General features: G+C 37.1%; 1 protein-coding gene across 5 annotated transcripts in view; it reads left to right on the forward strand.

The window, feature by feature from the left end:
• Positions 1-19,063, forward strand: part of RUNX1T1 (RUNX1 partner transcriptional co-repressor 1) — a 139,992-nt gene that overhangs the window by 21,347 nt on the left and 99,582 nt on the right. Inside the window, exons 1-2 of one of the 5 annotated variants that reach the window (XM_012749614.3) lie at positions 847-1,521; positions 4,870-5,042. The exons of 1 other annotated variant lie outside the window; for it this stretch is intronic. In XM_012749614.3, the coding sequence (XP_012605068.1) occupies positions 4,955-5,042 (88 nt within the window). In that variant the 5' untranslated portion in view covers positions 847-1,521; positions 4,870-4,954. Of the gene's footprint in view, positions 1-846; positions 18,162-19,063 lie in introns of those variants that run through there. 3 more of the 5 variants (XM_012749612.3, XM_012749610.3, XM_012749616.3) reach the window with 3 other exon arrangements.

The following is a 19,063-nucleotide window of genomic DNA, read 5'->3' on the forward strand; positions in this document are numbered from 1 at the left end:
GTCTCTACTATAAATAGGAAGAAACTGATTGGCTAACTAATATATATAGAAAAAAATCAGCTGTGCATGGTGGCGCATGCCTGTGGTCCCAGCTACTTGGGAGGCTGAGGCAGGAGGATCGCTTGAGCCCAGGAGTTTGAGGTTGCTGTGAGCCAGGCTGGCGCCACTGCACTCACTCTAGCCTGGGCAACAAAGCCAGACTCTGTCTCAAAAAAAGAAAACAAAGAGAACACCTTTGGTGTGCCAGGCACTGTGCTAAGCACTGGGTGTGAGCATTGTTGGGTAAGCATGGCCACGCCCTTGTGGCTCTGCCAGTGGAATGAATATAGTTCCTCAATGCAGGGCCTGAAGGTGTAAGGAGAATAAGATGGAAATTCTTCTCTGCAATAGCTGAGGAACTCACTTGGGAGATAGGTCTCTGCATAAAAACTGCTAGAGGGCATTTACATCTTAGAGGTTGTTGTAGACTCATGCTCCTGCTTCTCAGTGTACAGGTAGGAGGAAGGGCTGGCTTCACAGTCCTGGATGACCTGGATGATTTCCATACTGGCCTATGTCTATATGGCACCTGTGGGAATGGGCTCATATGAACAGTTTCTGGCAGGTAAAGGGCTGCCAAGCTTGGGGTAGACCACAAATGCTGCTACAATATAAAGAAGAAAAAGAGTTCATGGGCCCTAGGAGTAGCCAGGGAAAGGTTTCTGGAAGTCCTAGGGGTAGAATCGGGCCTTTCATTAGGTGGGATTTCATTAGGTGGGATTTATTTGTTTTTATTTTGGCTACTGCTATGTACTGAGTGTGGTTCCAAGTATGCAAAGTAAGAGTAATAAGCAACACAGACCCTGCTCCCATGGAGCTTAGGGGTGGGAGAGGGAAAAAGATAACAAAGAAGCTTTTAAGATTAGTTCACATAGTCTTAAATGTAATGAAGATAATTAAGAAACACTATTAGAATGATGAAGGTGGTTGTGGTGAGACTTTCTTTTGGATGGTCTCTGAGGTGATTCTTGAACTGAAACCTGGAATGTGAGAAGCTGGCCATGCAGCAGTCTATGGGAAGAGTCCTGAGGTCACTGAACAAAGCCATAAGGACGAGATGTAGCATTCCATTGGGGAGTTTATCTAGCCAGCAAATAGCTGCAGTCTGTAAGGCCATGGTCAGAATGGAGGCTGAAAACTGCATTAGTGCTAAGTTATGGAGGGTCTAGACTGTAAGACTGGGGCAGGACTCAGGACCTTGTGCTTCTGTGTGTGTATCTAGGAGATGAGTACTTAGAAGGAGAATCTTGATAAGTGCGTGTCATGGAAGCTTAAGGAAGCTTGTGAAAGTAGGATAACAACATGTAGTTCACGTGACCTACGCCGAGGGACACCCAAATAACACAATGTCCCAGTCGCTTCCTGTTGGAAGTTGAGTATAGCTCTGAAGTGAGGCATGCGTGGTGCTCTGTTGACGACTACTTCAGATCAGGGAGATACAGGAGAATTGCTTACAAATAACATGGTGAAGCTTTGACAAAGGTAAGCTACAATCCAGTGCCAGGGACTGTATTTACCAAGGTAATGTTTTCTGATATATGATATGATATAACAGGTTCCTTTTGTGGTAATCTCCCTTGGAACCAAAAACAAATTGTATTTTTGTTAATGTAAAAGAACATCCTTTATGCTATAAAATGTTTTTATGGAGGGAAAGAAAAAAGTTAGATTTAAGGTTTGATTCAACCCAGGTTGATAGATAAAACAAGGTGTGATTAAATGTTCATTTTTGGAATAAGTATGTATTATTTACTAAAGGAAAAAGTGCCCAAATGTTGATAGAATTCTCTAGGGTGATGTGTTTAGGCAGTGAGAGGATTCCTGGCAGTGATTGAGAATACAGTAAAGGAGCTGCACTTGATCTCTTTCGAGGTTGATTGTGATGTGTGTAGTCTTTACATCCTATTAAATTTTTGAAAGATAAACTGATACAAGAATGATTTGCCAAGGCCAGCAACTCTTCCTTTTAAAACCTTGGCTCAGTGTACACATTGAAGGGATGGGGGAGTAAGATAAAAGCATTATAAATATGAGGTTAACTGAATTCAAATAGAAGGTTCTCTCAAGTTATTGCATTCCTTAGAAAATAAATACATTGCGCATATGGTTAAGATTGATCAAAAAAGTATTCTGTATGCCAGTGATTACATTCCCATCTGTGATTAAGGTTTTCTGTCTGCATCTGGTTTTCACATTATATTTCTGTAACAAGAATCCTTTATATAGCAGAGTTCACTTTCTGTATTTTCTATTAGCTGCAGCTTGAACTACTGCACGGATCGCAGATTTACACATGTGGTTTTCATTACTTCATACCATTGAGAAAAAGTAATATTTGTTTGGGAATGTATGTTTTCCACAATTTCCATGGTAATACAACATGTTGAGCCTTTTTAATAACACTCTTGTAGAACTACAAATTGTTTGAGGCATTCTGCTCTTGGTGGAGCTTAGCTTTTAAACTTTTCTCAGTATGTTCCCCTCATAATGAGGTTTTACAAATTTGAGGGCCAAGGATCCAAACAAAGCAATTATTAAAGATAGAGAAATTTTATTATCTTTTGCACATGATACAGACTTTAGTGTGGAATAGGTATCAGAAATATCTGGGCATATATTTCATAGGGCTCATTACCATTCCTTATTATTATTTCACATTGGAAGGGCATTTAATGCGTTGGATGTATGAAGTACAAACATGATACTCCAAGGTCATTATTTTGAAAAAATCTAAAGATTAGTTTCTTTTCTTTTCCTTTTTTTTTTTGAGTTATCCTATTGATTGTGATATATTGTTTCATATATAAAATCGTTAAGTGGGAAACATTTTTAATGGGTAACTTTAGGTTTACATTGTACATTGTTTGACCATGTATTTGTATACTGTGTTATACATTTAAGAATTTATAAATATGTACATTTAAAATATTTCATAACACTGTCTTCCTACCAACTTTTCTTCATTCACTTCTTAATACTCTGATTAAAATAGGTACTGCAAGTGAAGTTTAAAAAGTGAAACAGTATATTCTATATTGAGGGATCATTTCTAATTGAGAAATTTGTCTTTTAAAGCAAGTATATTCATATGGTAATTTTATGTGCCTGAAAACCAAAATTCACTACACCATTTTTGTTAGTAAACCCAGTCATTAGTCTGGTATTTAGCAGTCATGAGAAGGAAGGAATAGACTTAGACTCTGGAGGATTTGTGTATGCTTGCCTGCTTCATTTGTTCAGTGGAGATTATAACTATGGCCCATATAGGGACATGGTTCACTTGTATCAGGAGCTCTGGTGTCTTTTGTTGATGGTTGCTGAAGCACAAAATATTATCATATATCATGATTAATTCTAAGAAAAGTATCCATTTTCTTCTTTTTCCCAATATTAGCCTCTATTTATAAAATGTTTTTACCTTGGTATAGAAACATTAGAAATAACAAAATTGTGTAGAAAAATTACCCATATATCCATCTTCCAGAAATAATATTAGCATGCATTTACTTCCAATCTCTGTGTCTGTGTGCCCCTCCCCCACACCAGTATTTGAGTATTGGTATAATCTATATGTTTATATGTATCTGTGTATCTTGGTTATTTTCTTATTGACTTTTTTTGCTTTATCATTTAATAAAATTGTAAGTTTCATAGTAAGCTAAATATTTCCAAGTTCCAACTGATTGTATTTAATGATCTTTGCTGAGCATGAAGGTAATTTGCAGCTAAGAAATATCTAGTACTGTATTTTTCCTAATCAGTACTTATTTATTTTTTACTGTAAAGAACAACAAGAAACAACTGATTGTATCACAGCAGAGTCATAATGTGGCACATAAAGTACATTAATTTTTTTTTTAAAATAGAATCTGCTTGTTTTATATACATTTGAGCATGTTCACAATTTTAATTTCTGGGAAGTAATAATAGCAACAGTCTTAGTATTGCTTTTTAAAAAATCTTTATACATTTATAAATCTTTATTCCTTTGCATTTATTGAGTTTCTGCCTTGTGTACATATGATTGTGCTAGACATTTGTATTTCATAGTGTGTAAGAATTAAATAGTGATGCTTTTTCTATTCATAGTAGTTCTGGTAGTAGTAGTTATATTAATAGTAGTAGGTGAGTAATAGGCACTCAGTAAATATATGTGAATGGATGAATGAGCAAATTCTAAACCTGCCAAATCTAGCAGGAAAAATGAGAAAATTTGGATTGCTTTAGAAGAAGTGAAAGTAGTAGAAGTTTGTTGATTTTGTAAAATAATTCACCAATAATTGTTTTTACTGATATTGTTAAACTACTTAATTATATAAAAATTATACTTCAGTTACTAGTTGTTTTAAACTATGATAGCTAATAATAATATCAAAATTTCAGAACAATGAAACAATGTGGATGCCACTTGTTTTGAAGCAAAATTAACTTGCATGTAAAATTCCAAAAAATAAAAACATATGATGTCTAAAGTGTTTTCTAAAGAAACCATACTCTTTGACAGATTAATTTTTTCAAAACAGGTAAAATCTAACGTTCTTAAGGTGTTGATGTACATGTACTTTAAAACCAATTTAAGAAAAGAGTTTTCAGGTTCAGAATGAATCCAGCTTTGAGTCAGATGACTGGAAAATTAAAAGTCTTTTAGAGCATGTCATTATAGGAACTGAGACAATGGGGATTGTTTTGGATTCTTCTAAAATTTAGAGGAGTTTGTATCTGTTTTATAAAACAAAATAAAACTGGCCTAGTATTATGTAAATAGAGGGGTATGGTACTTCAGACTGGTTGTGATATATGCATTTTTTTTCCCTTTGTTGTTGTCAATAGAAAAGATTGATCTCTGGGCTGGTGAACATAATCTCTGTCCCAGTCAGAAAAGGAGAGAGGAAATTAGCAGAGCGATTGGTGGAGAATGATATCTGTCAAAAGAAACACTTGGAGAGCACTGAGTTTAGTAATAGGTGACTGCCGGAAAAAAGGGAACTTTGAATATTGTCAAGGTAAGGAACAGACAAATACTTTGATTTTGCAATTTACTTACATACCAGAAAATCAATTCTTTTTTTCCAATAAATTATAATTGTGAAGATTTTCTTTTTTTTCTTCCTTATTCTAGTGCTTGTTGATAAAGACTTTGTATTGTATGTATGTTTTAAACATTTGTCTTTGAAATCTTTGGGTGTGGGGATTGGACGGGGACCAATCTGGCTATGGGAAACCCTACTTGATAGCTGTGGGTCTGAAGATATCAAATGATCAAGTACCAAATTTTTTTACTCTTTTCTTGTTGCAGTGCTCCTTGCCATGTTTCATGATACATCTGTTGTAAGCCGAGCAATACTTGGAGTTAAAGAGTAAAAGCTATGCCATGATTTCTGTGTTTATTGTAGCAAGGCGATGGTGTTTTCTGAGACAGTTTGTTGACTAAACAGGCAAAAAAGTGTTTTTTCAATTTATTATTTCTTCTGGTTGATTTGGATTTTTTTAAAAAAAAACTTTTAGGGGAATGTCACTTCCTAAACAGAATTCATATCCATAGACACGTTTAAAAAAAAAAGTGATAGCTAACTTTAGGAAAATAGCAAATATAAAGGAAGCATTGCCATTTGGCAAGAGATTTCTTAAAATCTGCAACATTTGAAAATTCAAGGAAGCCCTGAGTTATGGGTTCAGAGAGTTGATGTCTCCTGTTTCAGGTTTAGCAGATAGTGGACTTGTGCAGAAGCACCAGTGAATGCAGATAAACTGCTAAGACAAAGTTGAGAGTCAACACAAATGTTGTGTGATACCGTTGGCACTCTAGTGATTGGGGAAGGGATTTGAAGTTCTGTGACTGACTGCCTGACTATGGGGAAAGAGGGGTAGTACAATATTTATATCCTCTGTGACCACTGTTCTGGAAACCTCACTGCTGGCATCCACCCCACCACCACTACTCTTGCCATTCCTACAAATACTTACTGGCTTGTTCTTAAAGTTCCCAGGAAGGTGTTGGCAAATAACAGGTTTTTTGGGAAAGATCAGAAAAAAATGCAATAATTCCCTGCAGAATGATATGTTACTTTGGGAAAGCCTTAATCATGATTTGCTATCTGTGTCTGTATTTTGCTTCCTTTCATTCCTCCTCCTCCGCGTTGTGACAGTGTTCGTCTACCATAATTAGTGAGAAACATCAATTCAAAAGAAAAAGCAAAGAGTCCAGTTGTATTAAACAACTGAGCATCTGCCATCTCTGCTTCTATCTTCTTACTTTACATACTGTTGTTACTAACAATTAGTTTTTTTGAGAACTGAAATCTTGGTTGATTAGATCTCTAAAGTCTTACCTATAGAAAAAGAATGGTAGCAATATCTTATCTTAAAGGAAACAAACTAATAATAACTACCACCACCAACCCTGCTTTAGAATTGTTTTCTCCTCATCTTCTGTCAGAAGAAAGTATGTTTCCAAACAGGATGTAATTCTTTGCTCTCTGCCTAATTTACCTCTGTTGGGGATGGTATTAATATGATAAAAATATTTAAGGTGCAGATTAAACATTGAAATGGATATTGGATTTTAAAACTTGAACGTATAATGTAAATACGTGTATTTATTATCTTTACCCATACCCACCCATCCCATTACAATCATATTCTCTTCTGGTCATATGGAATATATGTGTGACCTACTGGTAGTGAACCATTGTAACATGAAAGACCCAAAATGTATGACAAAGACCCACATCTTAATACAACTTAATGCATTTATATTTGTTATAATATGCAAATACTTAATATACAGCATCATGTATCAGAAACACCATGTTGAGTTTCTTCTTTTTCCCTCTTTCCTATGTACGTGTGTATGTACATACTTAAGAGAATTATGCGTATACACACATACACATTTGTGTTGGCTTATTTTATAACTGTTGACTTTTCTTTATTTTCTGTGTGGCATTAAAAAATTTACTCCTAGTTTTTTCTTCCTTTGTGATAAGAATGATGTATAGAAATATGGGATTCAGACTCAAGTTGACCAAGAAGTTGAGAGGAACAGAAATCACATACTTTAAATTTGCAAACACCTGGAATCCATTGGGTTCTTGGAGTTTTAGAGTTGTAATTTGGAAGCCAAAAAAGCTAAGGACTACAAGAAGCTGACCAGTGGGCGCTGTGAGTGAGAATGGCCTGAGGTGACGCTAGAGAGTCTGGTGTGTGGCAGGTTTGAAGCAGGTGAGGGGTCTCCAGAGACAGGTGGCTAGGGGGGAAATAATACGGAGGGGGCATGCCACTAGCTTGGGTGGAAGCTGGTAAAAGCAGAACACTGGTATGTCCCGCCCTCCACACCGTGTTTTAAAGCATACCCCAAACACAGTGCTTGGTCCTCTAGAATGCCATTTGGATTGTTCTCCTGTAATGCGTGTCATTGCGAAGCCTGGACTGATTTGGGACAGCTAGGAGTGGTATCTGGCCTGAGGATCGTGCTCTTAAAAGCCATTAAGGAAAATTCTAAGAAGGGTCCAATATTTGTCATATTAAAAAAAACAAAAGATCCATTGGCTTTCTAAAAAATGCGAGAGAAAATAGCATAGGAGGAAAGAATGACGGGAAACTTTTGTTGCAAAGTGGTGTGCTTTTACATTCATGCATATCATGGGTTGGGATATTTAGGTAGTATCAGTTTTTACATATTGTATGGGTTTCAAAAATCCACATTCGTATTTTGAAAAAAGGATTATTTTTAAAATGTTAACATAGATGATACTGTGTACCTTTAAATATTGGTATCTTTGTTAGGAAAAGAGGCAAGTTATTTTCTTAAGTAAAATTGCTGGTTTTAGAGTGTCTGCTTTTAGTTTTTCTTGGGCATGTTTGAGGGGTCTGATAGCATTAATGGGCTTTACCCCACATGGAGCTTTGAGCTTATTGTAGCACTGCACACTGATCCCAGGTCAGTATGATGCGTGAAATCAATTTATTTGAATCTCTTTGCCTCTATAGGAATTTGGCAGCATGCCAGTTGTTTTCATTTAATGTTCTTTGTGTTGAACACAGACAAGCAGGCATGCTTTTGTATTCTTCTCTCTTTTGGTCTCTGTCTCTTTCAGCCTATATTTTACTCTATGGCTTTTGAGATGAAGGAAGAATATATTATTTGTATGATTCTAATCATTGCTTAATATGTATGACATATATAAATGTACTACTTTCTTATTTTTTAAAGGATATTTTTTATATTCCTGAGTTTTAATGGCGACTTTGCACACAAGGCATATTTTAAAGTTTTGTTTAAATACGATTTTTGATGAAATAAACCAGATCATAGGTGTTAGTTGATTACATTAATGACCATTATCAAAATGTAAAAATAACTGTTAATTATGCACCCCAACACATATTTAATGTGTAAAGCGGACTATCAAAATTATTTATTTCTTGGGGAGCTTTTTGAATTTGAAGATTCACACTTTAATCAAGCACGTGTTAAAATTATTATCTGGATATTATTTTCTTTGACTAACTCATTTTGATTAAGACACCAGTGTTTTACATAGATTTGTTATATATGAATATTTACTATGTTACTGCCATTGATGTGGTTTTTTGCTTTATAAAATTTGGAGGATTCTGGCCAGGAATAGCACAGAGATTTTTATTACAAATACATTCAGACCTTTCTTATGCATGTTTTTGTAAGCAGGATTTGTTTCTGGGTCAGCTGTAGGAAGAGGTGGAGAAGGAAATGAGAGAGAGTGAGAGGAGAATGTTCTGTTGATGCTCGGGGCAGTTCTTGCGGAAGTTGATATGCAGAACCATGGAGCCGCAGCTCTGGGGTCAGGCTCATACCCAGCAGCCCTGCTTCCTTGTTTAATTACCTGAAGAGCCAAACAGTCCGGCTGGGATTGTGTGAAAACCCAGTATCTCTTGCAGCCGCCTGGCGCTCTGACATCCTGCAAGGCCAGCCCTGTCTGTCCGCCAGCGTCAGGCTGGCTCAAGCCCTGGGTTCCTTTCTTTCAGAAGGCATTGTGTGGAAGAGGGTTTGGTCAGGAATTTGAGGTTCCTGCCAATGCTGTGTCCCCTGCTCTCTCCTGGACTACACTGACAGATATGCTTGATTTTTTTTTTTAAAGGATTTAAAAATTTGGCTCTTTCATTATACACTTTCTGGCCTTGCTATGAAACAATCTCTTGTAACAGCCACAGACATTAACCAGTGGAGGACTGGCCTCAATTTATTGGGTTCTTAATTTCATAGTTCCTGTTATATAGTGTCCTATGTGTGCTGCTCTTTTTGAGTCAGACTCGCAAGTAGTTCAGTATGGAACTAGTAGTTCAGATGTTGTTTTTTATGAGGCAGTTTTGGAATCTTAATCTATCCATGAAAATAGCATAGTCCATTGTGAAAGGTAATAGAACTTTTAAGGTTGGATTTTCCCCCCCCCTTCTTTGGAATTTGAATATGGTCTTTTACATTTCCTGTGGGAAGGGCCATATATCCTTTGATGAAACTGGGGGTGGTGATAAGTAATATTTGGGCAGCAGTGTGTGGTCAGTTTGATGGTAACATGGGACAAATATTCTGAGAAATGTTTGGAGATGGAGCCTTTTGTGAGAGCACCTGAATATAACAAGATGTTATCTTGCCAAGAGGAAATCCAGCAGGTTCTTTATCCACACTGTGGGCTGATGAAATGTCTTTGCTGTTGGTGGGGGGAGCAAAGGTGGTGGTGGTGGTGGTGGTGTTTCCTGCAAAGGGAGGGGAATGTGTGACTACATGTGCATTGACTTGGTTTTTCCAACTACTTCATTAGGATTCTGTCATGCAGACTGAAGGGCATTTACCCTTTACATGCACATATGTGCCTTCCATTAATGGTAATAGGAGTTATGGGCATGTAAAGAGAGCAGTATATACCTTTGCCTAGTGCACAAGCACAGCTCCAGGGAATTGACTCTGTCCTTTGCAAAGAATAAAGAGATTGGGCTTTGCAGGAAAGAATTTGGTGGGAATTATTCTGAAAACTTCTTTTTCATATTATATTTTGAAAGTAATGTCGATATTTTATATATTTGTATACCACTCCAGTAAAAAGCATATAATCATTTAAATAATTGGATTAGCCTGGTGTGTGCCATGTGATGGAGTTGGCATCATCATGATCTATTATGCACAAGTGTAAGTAGCTCTGCCATAAGTGTTATGCGTATCCTCAGGCATGTGCATGTTTATTTATGTATCAGCCTGCTGCATTTTTTTCAGAGCATTTCTCTTTTCAACATCAGTATAAATATGAAAAAAGTAAACATATAAATATATTTCAAGCCACAGTCAACATTCCTAACTAGTGTCCTCCACTGAGAGACTCTCGGTACCCTTCTTGTAAGCTCCAATTTTTTGGTAGTTCTGTCCAACTGGAGCTTTCTAAATGCAGGTAACATCAGCACCATTTGTAGCATTAAGCTTTGGCAGCGGAGAGTGTATAATGTAAGAAAAACTTGGAAGACTTCAAAAAGTGAATGGGTAGAGTTGTGGTTTGCAGGTGGCGTCAGGAATTAAAGAACAGAATGTGAACAAGAGAAAATTGGTTTGGTGCCTTGTGCTGAGTGTGCTCAGTAAGTGTGGGGTGAAATGTGAGGAAGAAAAATCTATGGGAGAAGAGAACTGGAGGGAGTGAATTACTCTGGAAAAGAGAGGGGAAAAACATCATATTAGTAACTGTGGACTTGTGTCAATTTACCAACAGGAATGAAAAAAAGACATTTTGATCAAGTAAAAGAGACGTAGTATCCCAAAATTTTAATAAGACTTTGGTTTATAAAAATAAGAATAATTTTAATAAGTTGAAGGTAAGAATCGAAATTTCCATACAGGGTAAAAGAATTGAGCTGAGATTTATAGGCTTTAACTACTCTTTAGTGTGTTTCAGAATATACAGCACTAAACTCTGTTTTGCCTGGTAAAACCCTGTAGGATCATTGAAAAACATTAATTTAAAAATTTACATTGGTATAAAAGTAAATATGCTATGCTGGATATTATTTGAACAAATAAAGCAGTTTGGGAATGAAAATTTATGGTAGAATTCATTGTAGCTAAAAGTCATTTTTGAGTAAATTTGAATTGTTTATAAATGTGGCAAATTAGTATGTGTGCATAGATTTTGATAATTTGCAATGTGGAGAGATAGAAGTGGAGAGTTTGTTAGAGATAAAAGTTCTATGAAAGAAGATGATGAAAAAAATGCTGGGATTTTTTTTTTTATTGCTGTGTATTTGCTCCACCTGGTGGATTTTGTTGAAAGTGTTCTAATCCTTGTTAATGGAAAGAATATTCTTTAGACAATTTTTCTAAACTCTAGGAAGATGAATCTTTTGTTTTATTTTTGTTGCTGTATAAAATAGCTTAATTTCTATGTAGGTCAAAACATTTATATGCTCAGTTCAGTTCTTTCATTGCACCTAAAGTAATATTTATTGTTTTCTTGGTTAAAAATGTAATACATGCTCATTTTAGAAGATTTCGAAAATACCGAAAAATAAAAGAAGAGAATAAACATCATGTATAATTTTATCACCCAGAACCATTGCATATTTTAAAAAATAGATGTTAACAGAAGAGAACCAGTTTACATTTGAATTTATTTAAAGATATGAGGAATGTTAAATATTATGCTAAAGTATGATGATGATTATTATTTTTGGACAAATGCTGTTCTTAGAACTACCAGGTTCCAAAAAAAATGTTTAGCAAGATTGCTTTTATTAAGCTACATGTCTACAGAAGGCAAATGTAGTAGAGATTAAAGGTACCTCATGCATTCATAAGGTTGTTCATGGGGTGGTAAGATCTGTTGTTTGCTGGGCTTACACAGATTGCTTTCTCTGGAAATCTTAAGGATTCAGTTGTGCTTTGATCATCTTATTGTTTTCCTTAGGTTATTCTTTTTTTCTCCTTTAGTCCCTAACAGCTCTGTAACAGAAGGTGAAGTTTTGAAAACAGTGTCTCCATATGCAAGGGATTTGGAGACCTTTTTATTGTCTTTAAAATTGTCATTCATAGTCCTCATTAGCATTTATTGTTGCAAGCGTACAAGCAGAAAATGTGAAATTGGTATGTCATGAATAGCCCCACAGAGCTCTCAAGCCCTCCGAGTTTGCCTGCAGTGTGGTGTGGGCTGGGCTTTGAGGGAAAGCTGTCCAGATGGCTGCCTGCACAGAGCAGAGCTGCAGGTTTTTGTCTCTGGTGCTGAGAGGAAGGAAAGTTCATTGGAGCATACGCCATCACCCTTGCGTTTTAACAAAACTAACTCGCCATTAGTCAAGATGGGGAGGTGGTGACATTGAAACAAAGGTTTTCCATATAGTATTACAGTCCTTGTCAAATGAATAAGGGATGGATAGTTAGGGTGTCTTCTGTATTATCTGAGTGATTGTTGTAGTTATACAAAATATGAGGAAACTAGAAATTATAAATGGTAACTTATTTGCAGATATACATTGCAAGTATAGAGTTTTTAAGATTGTTTTTATGGGAAATGCTTTTATTTGAAAAGACAAGAGTTAATTTAGCTAGTGTTCAGCCTTGTGGATTAATAAGACAGTGTTTTTACTTTGAAATAATTTAACCTCTTGTTAGTGCCTATGGAGGAATCTCCATTTAACTATATTAGTAGGTTTAAAGTTTGTGTGTAACATTCAGCCAATGCAATGTTGAAGCTGTTATAGCATTTCTGATTTTCTTTTAATATTAGGTTATTGAAAATCAAAAGTTGGTGGAAAAGAAATATAGTATATTATGATATTTTTAAAGGCATTGACATTGTCAGAAACAATTCATAATAATTACAAATGTATCTCTAAGTTTTGTTACTAAAGAAATGAAAGATTGTTATAAATATAGATTTTGTTTATTTTCAGCAAGTGATATTTTATCTTAGACATCATTTTGCACAAATATACATGCACTCTGTGTACTTATATTCATCTTTTTGTTGATATGTAGAGAACATACTTCAACCAGAGTTAATCAAATATATTGCTTTAAAAACTGTTGGCATGTTATAACTAGCATTTTATTCTGTAGACATTGAAGATGGAAAAAAGAATATCATAGAGACTGTTTGGCTTACCAGTTTAGGAAGTCATTATTATTTAAAATATTTTAGGGTTGGAGTCTTCAAATTGCAGTTGTGGAGCCTATGATAAACTTACTTTAACTGATGGAGATGCAAAAATCAAAGCAACCTGAGTTCAGGAGTTTGACATAAGTCATAGGTGAAGGCTAGGGGTTGTGACTGCTAGCTCTCAGCCTGCTGCTTGCCCTGGTAGATTAGGATTTCTCGACAGACCCTAGAGCATGTTCTCCATGGGCCACTGTGTTGTATGGTGCTTTGTCCATCTAGTTGCAAGTGAAGCTCTTCTGCCTCTGTAATGTCTAAATAATCACCTATTAATATGAGCTTCCTCTATCCAGCATGTTTTCTTTCATGTGATTCCTTCTTATTGCTAGCACTTAGGGCCTCTTGGACAATCTTAAATAACCCTTTGGCCCCATGTTGTTTATACACCCTTCAAATTCTTAAGATGGCAGTCATGTCTCCTGTTCTTTTGTCATCTAAGCAGAGTTCTTGTGAGCTTTTCTGTGGGCCAGCTGAAAGTTGAGGAGGTGCAAACCCTTGCCATTCATTTCCCTCAGAGGAAATATTTGAGGGAAATAGCATGAATATCTAGTTGTTTACAACAGCCATTTATATAAAGGAGTTAAAATGACAGATATTGTCTTACCTTGGTGGAATACTTCAATGAACTTTTTAAACTTTGCTTTTGTCTTCTCTGTTCCATTCATGTCTTTGTGGTTGGCCGTATCTTATGTTGTAGCCTGACTAAAACATAAACCATTTGTTTTTCTTGCAGACAAAGTATAATTGGATTTATCTTTGTCAGGAGACAATCTATTATAGCCTTTATTTAATACAGTTTCAGATGCCTTTCAGTGGCAGAAACAAATTAATGTACATTTTTATTAGGTGTTGTATCTATTTAATTGACTGTCAAAGTGATGAGAAGTTAGGAAATCATCCAAAAGAGAGGTCCATCCCCCTTAGCCCAACAGCTCACACATTAGGTAGGTTTGCCCTGTCAGTGGGATGCCTTTAGAAAACACTAATAGCTTCCAGCTGGGTGGAAAATCAAAACCTTTGGGGTCCGAGAAAACTAGCAGATTTGAATTTGAAAGCAGAGCTAATGCCTCCATTTTATTTTTTACCACTCGCCCATAAAACATTATTTTCCAATATGTCAGCCTCATTTGGTGGCCAGTGGTCTGAAATTGAAAGTAGAACAAGCAAGCGGAGAAATCTGGACATTAGTGAGTCCGCCCTTTCAAGCTGGTGTGCCACTTTGTGGAAGGGTCTCCCCTAAGAGCAGGGGGGTCTTAATGACCATTCATCAATGCTCCTTGGCTGATCATTGAGTGCCTTCTCATTCAGTTTATCAAGTCTTGCACATAAAAAGTCAGAATAAGCCTTATTCAGCTTTGTTAAAGCCAACTAGGAGTAAAATGCTCCATTTGAACCCATTTTGCCGTTGTATTTTCACTTTGTTAATGCAGCCCTGCTTAAATGAGTGCCTTTATTGGGTCGGTTAGAATATCCGAAACTATTAATTCTCTTGTATTGAATAGCTGGTGGCAGGCCAGAGCAGATGGGGTAGGAAAGTATTTGGTTGGGTGTATTGCTTTCAATTAGGATCAATGAGGTTTCAGCTCCTTTGAATTAACTCACTTAATACCCACTGTGTGAAGTCAAAATGTATCACAACAGCCTGCTAGAAGCAGAGGGGAAAGTTGAGAAGACCTGTGGAAAAGCTTTAACTCAAATTCTCCCTCCACCAGTGTAGAGAGCTCTCATTAACTACAGATGATGTCAGTAGACCGCTAGTCCCCATTGGTAAGTCAGGTTTGAACAAAAGAAAAATTTGTACTTCAAGACTGTTTTTGTTTTAGAAATAAGTGAAAAATACCTTGGAGTAATACACATAGTACCATGATGCCTTTCTAATGAACGATCAAAAGTTATTGTCAAAAAATCAATTTATGTATTTACTTTTTTAGGGGCCCAGCATTTTGTTGACTAAATTTGCTGATTTGGAGAGTGCTGATTGAGATGACTCTTTTACAAAATTGCCTTAAAAATGGTCTGTGTTCTTAATTAAAAGAAATGCATTAACTGACACCACTCTCCTGAGGAAGTACTTAATTGATCAGTAATATGTTCTTTGTTATTATTTTGGACATATTTTAATTTTATAAAATATATTTCCTAATGGGTGATGCAGGACAGTGTTTTGTGCTGGAGAAAACTTTTGCAATACATATTCCCTTTTCCCTCCTACATAAATGCATTCATCATGGTATCGATTGTCTGTTTTTATTATATAGTTTGGATGTTAGAGATCTTGGCTGCTTTCACTTTCCTTTTTTTTTTTCTTAAAGGAAAGTTATTTCTGTCTAAGTAACCGTGTAGAACTACGTATCCAGGTCTCCTTGTTAAGGGAGAACTGCCAAATAGGGATGCTGCTTCTTTTGCCTCCATGGATTAAAGAATAAGAGGAGGAAACTGGTTCCTTGAGAAAATGCTGAACTAGTCTCAGATGCGCACACATTCAGTTAGGCCCTTTTGCAATCAGACTTCTAGGTGAGAATCTCCAGGGATCCAGATTTTGTTGACGTGGATCAATTTAAAGTGGCAATTACTGTAGTCAGATAACAGCTTAAAAAGCCTTTTTACACATAGAAAAGATACATAATCACACAGCATATGGAAGTTCAATTTTCTGAGCTATGGTTTAGGGACTTGCAGTGTACCGATATTAAGACCCAGTTTTAAAACCGGATATCATCCAGTTTTCTCAAAGTCTATTGCATTTTTGTCGTATGATTTTCTATTTTAGAAGTGATTCACCGTGCGAATTGATGAAAGGTTGGGTTACCTGCTGTGAAAATGTTTTCTTTCTAACATAAGTATAGTATTAAAAAAAAAAAAGTGGTGTGTGGCATTAAGTGGCTTTTTAAAAATATTCCCTTTAAAAATCAAAATCTGATTTGGGAGGCTGGATTCCATAAAGGCCCTTATAGGGCTTAATTGATTTCCACACTCATGCCTGCTATAAAGCTTTCTGTCATAAGAATGTTTGAACTTGGTGCTTAACTGTACTGAAATCCATTACACAGAACCTCATTACAAGTGACATCTAACTAAGATGAACAAAAAGATTGGCCTCATAAATAGAGTGCAGTATACTATTAGTGACAGAACAGAGTAATCATTATGAATTGTAGTCTTTTTGCAAGTTGTCTCTGACAATGATGGATTTTTGAGGGGTTCACTGGATGAAGCAGCACTTCTTGGGTACAATATTTAGGGGCTATAGAAGTTCTTATTGATTGACACTGTTTATCAAAGGCAATGTATTTTTAGTTTGTTCAGTGCGTGTGGGTGTGCTTTGAAACAGGTTGTGTGCACTCTTGGGGAGAGGTGTAGGATGAGTGTGAGTAGGTAGAAGTCAGAGTTATTGCTTCTGTTTTCAGATGGGTTTTTAAGAATATTTTGGAGGTGGTAAGTAGGGGGGGAGTCAATCTGACAAGGGCTAAAACCGTGTGGAAAGTATAGACTAAGCAAAGGACATTTTTAGGATTGTGAAGGAACAGCAAGAGTTAACAGAGTTGCTCCTGTCTGTCATGTTCATTGAGCTTGCAGGCTGGTCAGAGGATCTGGAGTAGAATTGTTTCTGTGTTTCTAGTGGATTGTACATACATTGGAAGGGTAAGGCTCGAGGAATCTGTCTCATCATGTGCCCTGTTGTTAAAACAAGCATACACAGTCTTAGGAAAAATTTGCAAGTGCAAAATTGAGGAAGAGTTTTAGAAGAGAACAGTGTTTTCCTTCTGCCTGGTGTTGTTGTGTGTTTAGGAAAGGTGTGCAAGGCTGGCAGGCGTATGTTTTCTCCTATGAGGCAAGGATGTTTTACAAAGGACTAAAGAGGGACTGCTGAGAAGAAAATAGCCAGCTTTAGATAAAGCACTATAACAAAGGCTCCTAGTTTTATATATCATGGTGTCCATTAAAGCTTAATAGGGAAGAGTCCATTGAACCTGGCTGGGTATGTGTTATTCATGGGAAGGATAAACATTTAAGGGTGTGCAAAAAATCAGAAATCAGGAGGACATGATTGTTCAGCTTTTGAAAAGGCTTTACAATGAAGATTTTGTTTTTATCTCCTGTGGATCTCTATGCAAGGTAGAGGAAAGTAAGCTGAAAATGTTTGGAGCATATCAAGGCGGGGATCCCAGGGGGTTAAAAGCACTCTAGTAAAATAAAAGTGGTCTGCTTCTGCTTCTTAAAAGTGTTCTATTTTACACACACTACTGAGAAGCTGACAAAGGAATGATTCTGATACTTTGTTCAGGATGATAAACTGGCACAACATACCAAGTCTTAAAAAAAAATGTTTTCAGGTTGTTTGGGATTTCCAGTTGAATAAATAAGCTTTGAGGTTTGTGCCTATGCTTGTTTGTTTTTAGTATAGTTCCCAATTATGGCTGTTAAAATGAGAACAGGAAGGGAAGTCTTTCACTGTGAGCAGTGATGGGGGGCCAGGTCTACATTTGTATCTTTTGGCAAAATAAGGGTTAACTTTTAATGGGATGGGGGTGGTGGTGAATGAATTATTCGGCATTTAGCTTATCATTCTGCATTTCACTTTCTGCGTTTTGGTGGTCTGGAACTTGCCGGGAGAGGAGGAGAGTGGATAAGGGGAGGTAGGGGTTGTGATACTTTGCACACACATCCCTGTCATTGTTCTGCCTGAAGAGACAGGGCTGGGTTCAAGGCCACATGTGCTCCTGTCATCCTCCACATTTCTGCTCCAAGTGCAATCCGGAGTGTCAGCTCTCCATCTGTCTCTGCCTGGCAGGCGCACGCGCCCAGCACCCTGCCTCCGGCGATGCCGCCCCAGCCCCTCTGATGGCCCTCTTCTCTGCTGCCACTCATTCCAGAACAGGAGGCATGAGTCCGGAACGCGCTTGCTTTTAGGAGACAGCCACTTTTGTGGTATGCTGGATTCAAGGATGCCTGGTGAGTTAGCCCTGTTCATTCTGCCTTCTCTCTGATTTTGTGATGCAGAAAGCTTATTTTATATTATGCACCGAAAATACCTTCTGCCCCACAGTGTGCTGTATTTGAAGTGGGCAGGAAGAAGCTGGGGGTGACAGAAATATGATTGGGAGGTGGCATAAAGAGAACTATTAAGATCTGGATAGAGGGGTACAGGGTGTGGAGCCCTTGCTTTTAAAATTTGGGAAGTGTGTTTGAAAGCCTGAGGGGAAGTACAGCCACGGATGTTTGCTGGAGCAATTTATTTGAGGGGTTTTAGCTCAAGTAAGAAGTGTTGTTTCTGTTCTGGATTTTGTGACTGTTATTTGTACCTTGTATCCTGGAAATTTCGTCTGTGGAGACAGTTTTCTGATTATGGCAGATTTCTGGGATGAGGTCTCTTTAAATAGCTGTTTATGTCAGAGAAAGTGAAGGAAGCTTTGGAACTACAAGGAATTTCAGTCTTGCCCTAAATCACAGTCGTTAGATGTCATCAGGCAAATAATTGAAATCAGTTAATTAAAATAAAAAAGTCTGCTGAATTAGTGAAGCTGTTGTGGTTCTGGAAATTTAGTGCATGTCAATTTCCTCTGAAAAATATTATCTTTGGAGCCCAGAGTGTTTCTGTGATCGTTGCCAGTGAAGCCTCTGCTTATGGAGAAGCCTGGCCGGGGAAAGGGTTGTTTCTCAAGAACTGTTTAAATTGCCCTGTGTCTAATTTGGAGCAGCCTATCTTCAGATAAAAGAGACAGGGCAGATAGAGATCCCCCAGCTGGCTGATTTGTGTGGATTATTTGGGTAGGACAGGCAGAAGAGGCTGTGCTTGGTCACAGAGTTTGTACACCTCACAGATGGTGTTTTGAAACATTATCTGCCAGTTTTCT

Source organism: Microcebus murinus, chromosome 7 (assembly GCF_040939455.1).
Source record: "Microcebus murinus isolate Inina chromosome 7, M.murinus_Inina_mat1.0, whole genome shotgun sequence".
Classification (NCBI taxonomy): Eukaryota; Metazoa; Chordata; class Mammalia; order Primates; family Cheirogaleidae; genus Microcebus; species Microcebus murinus.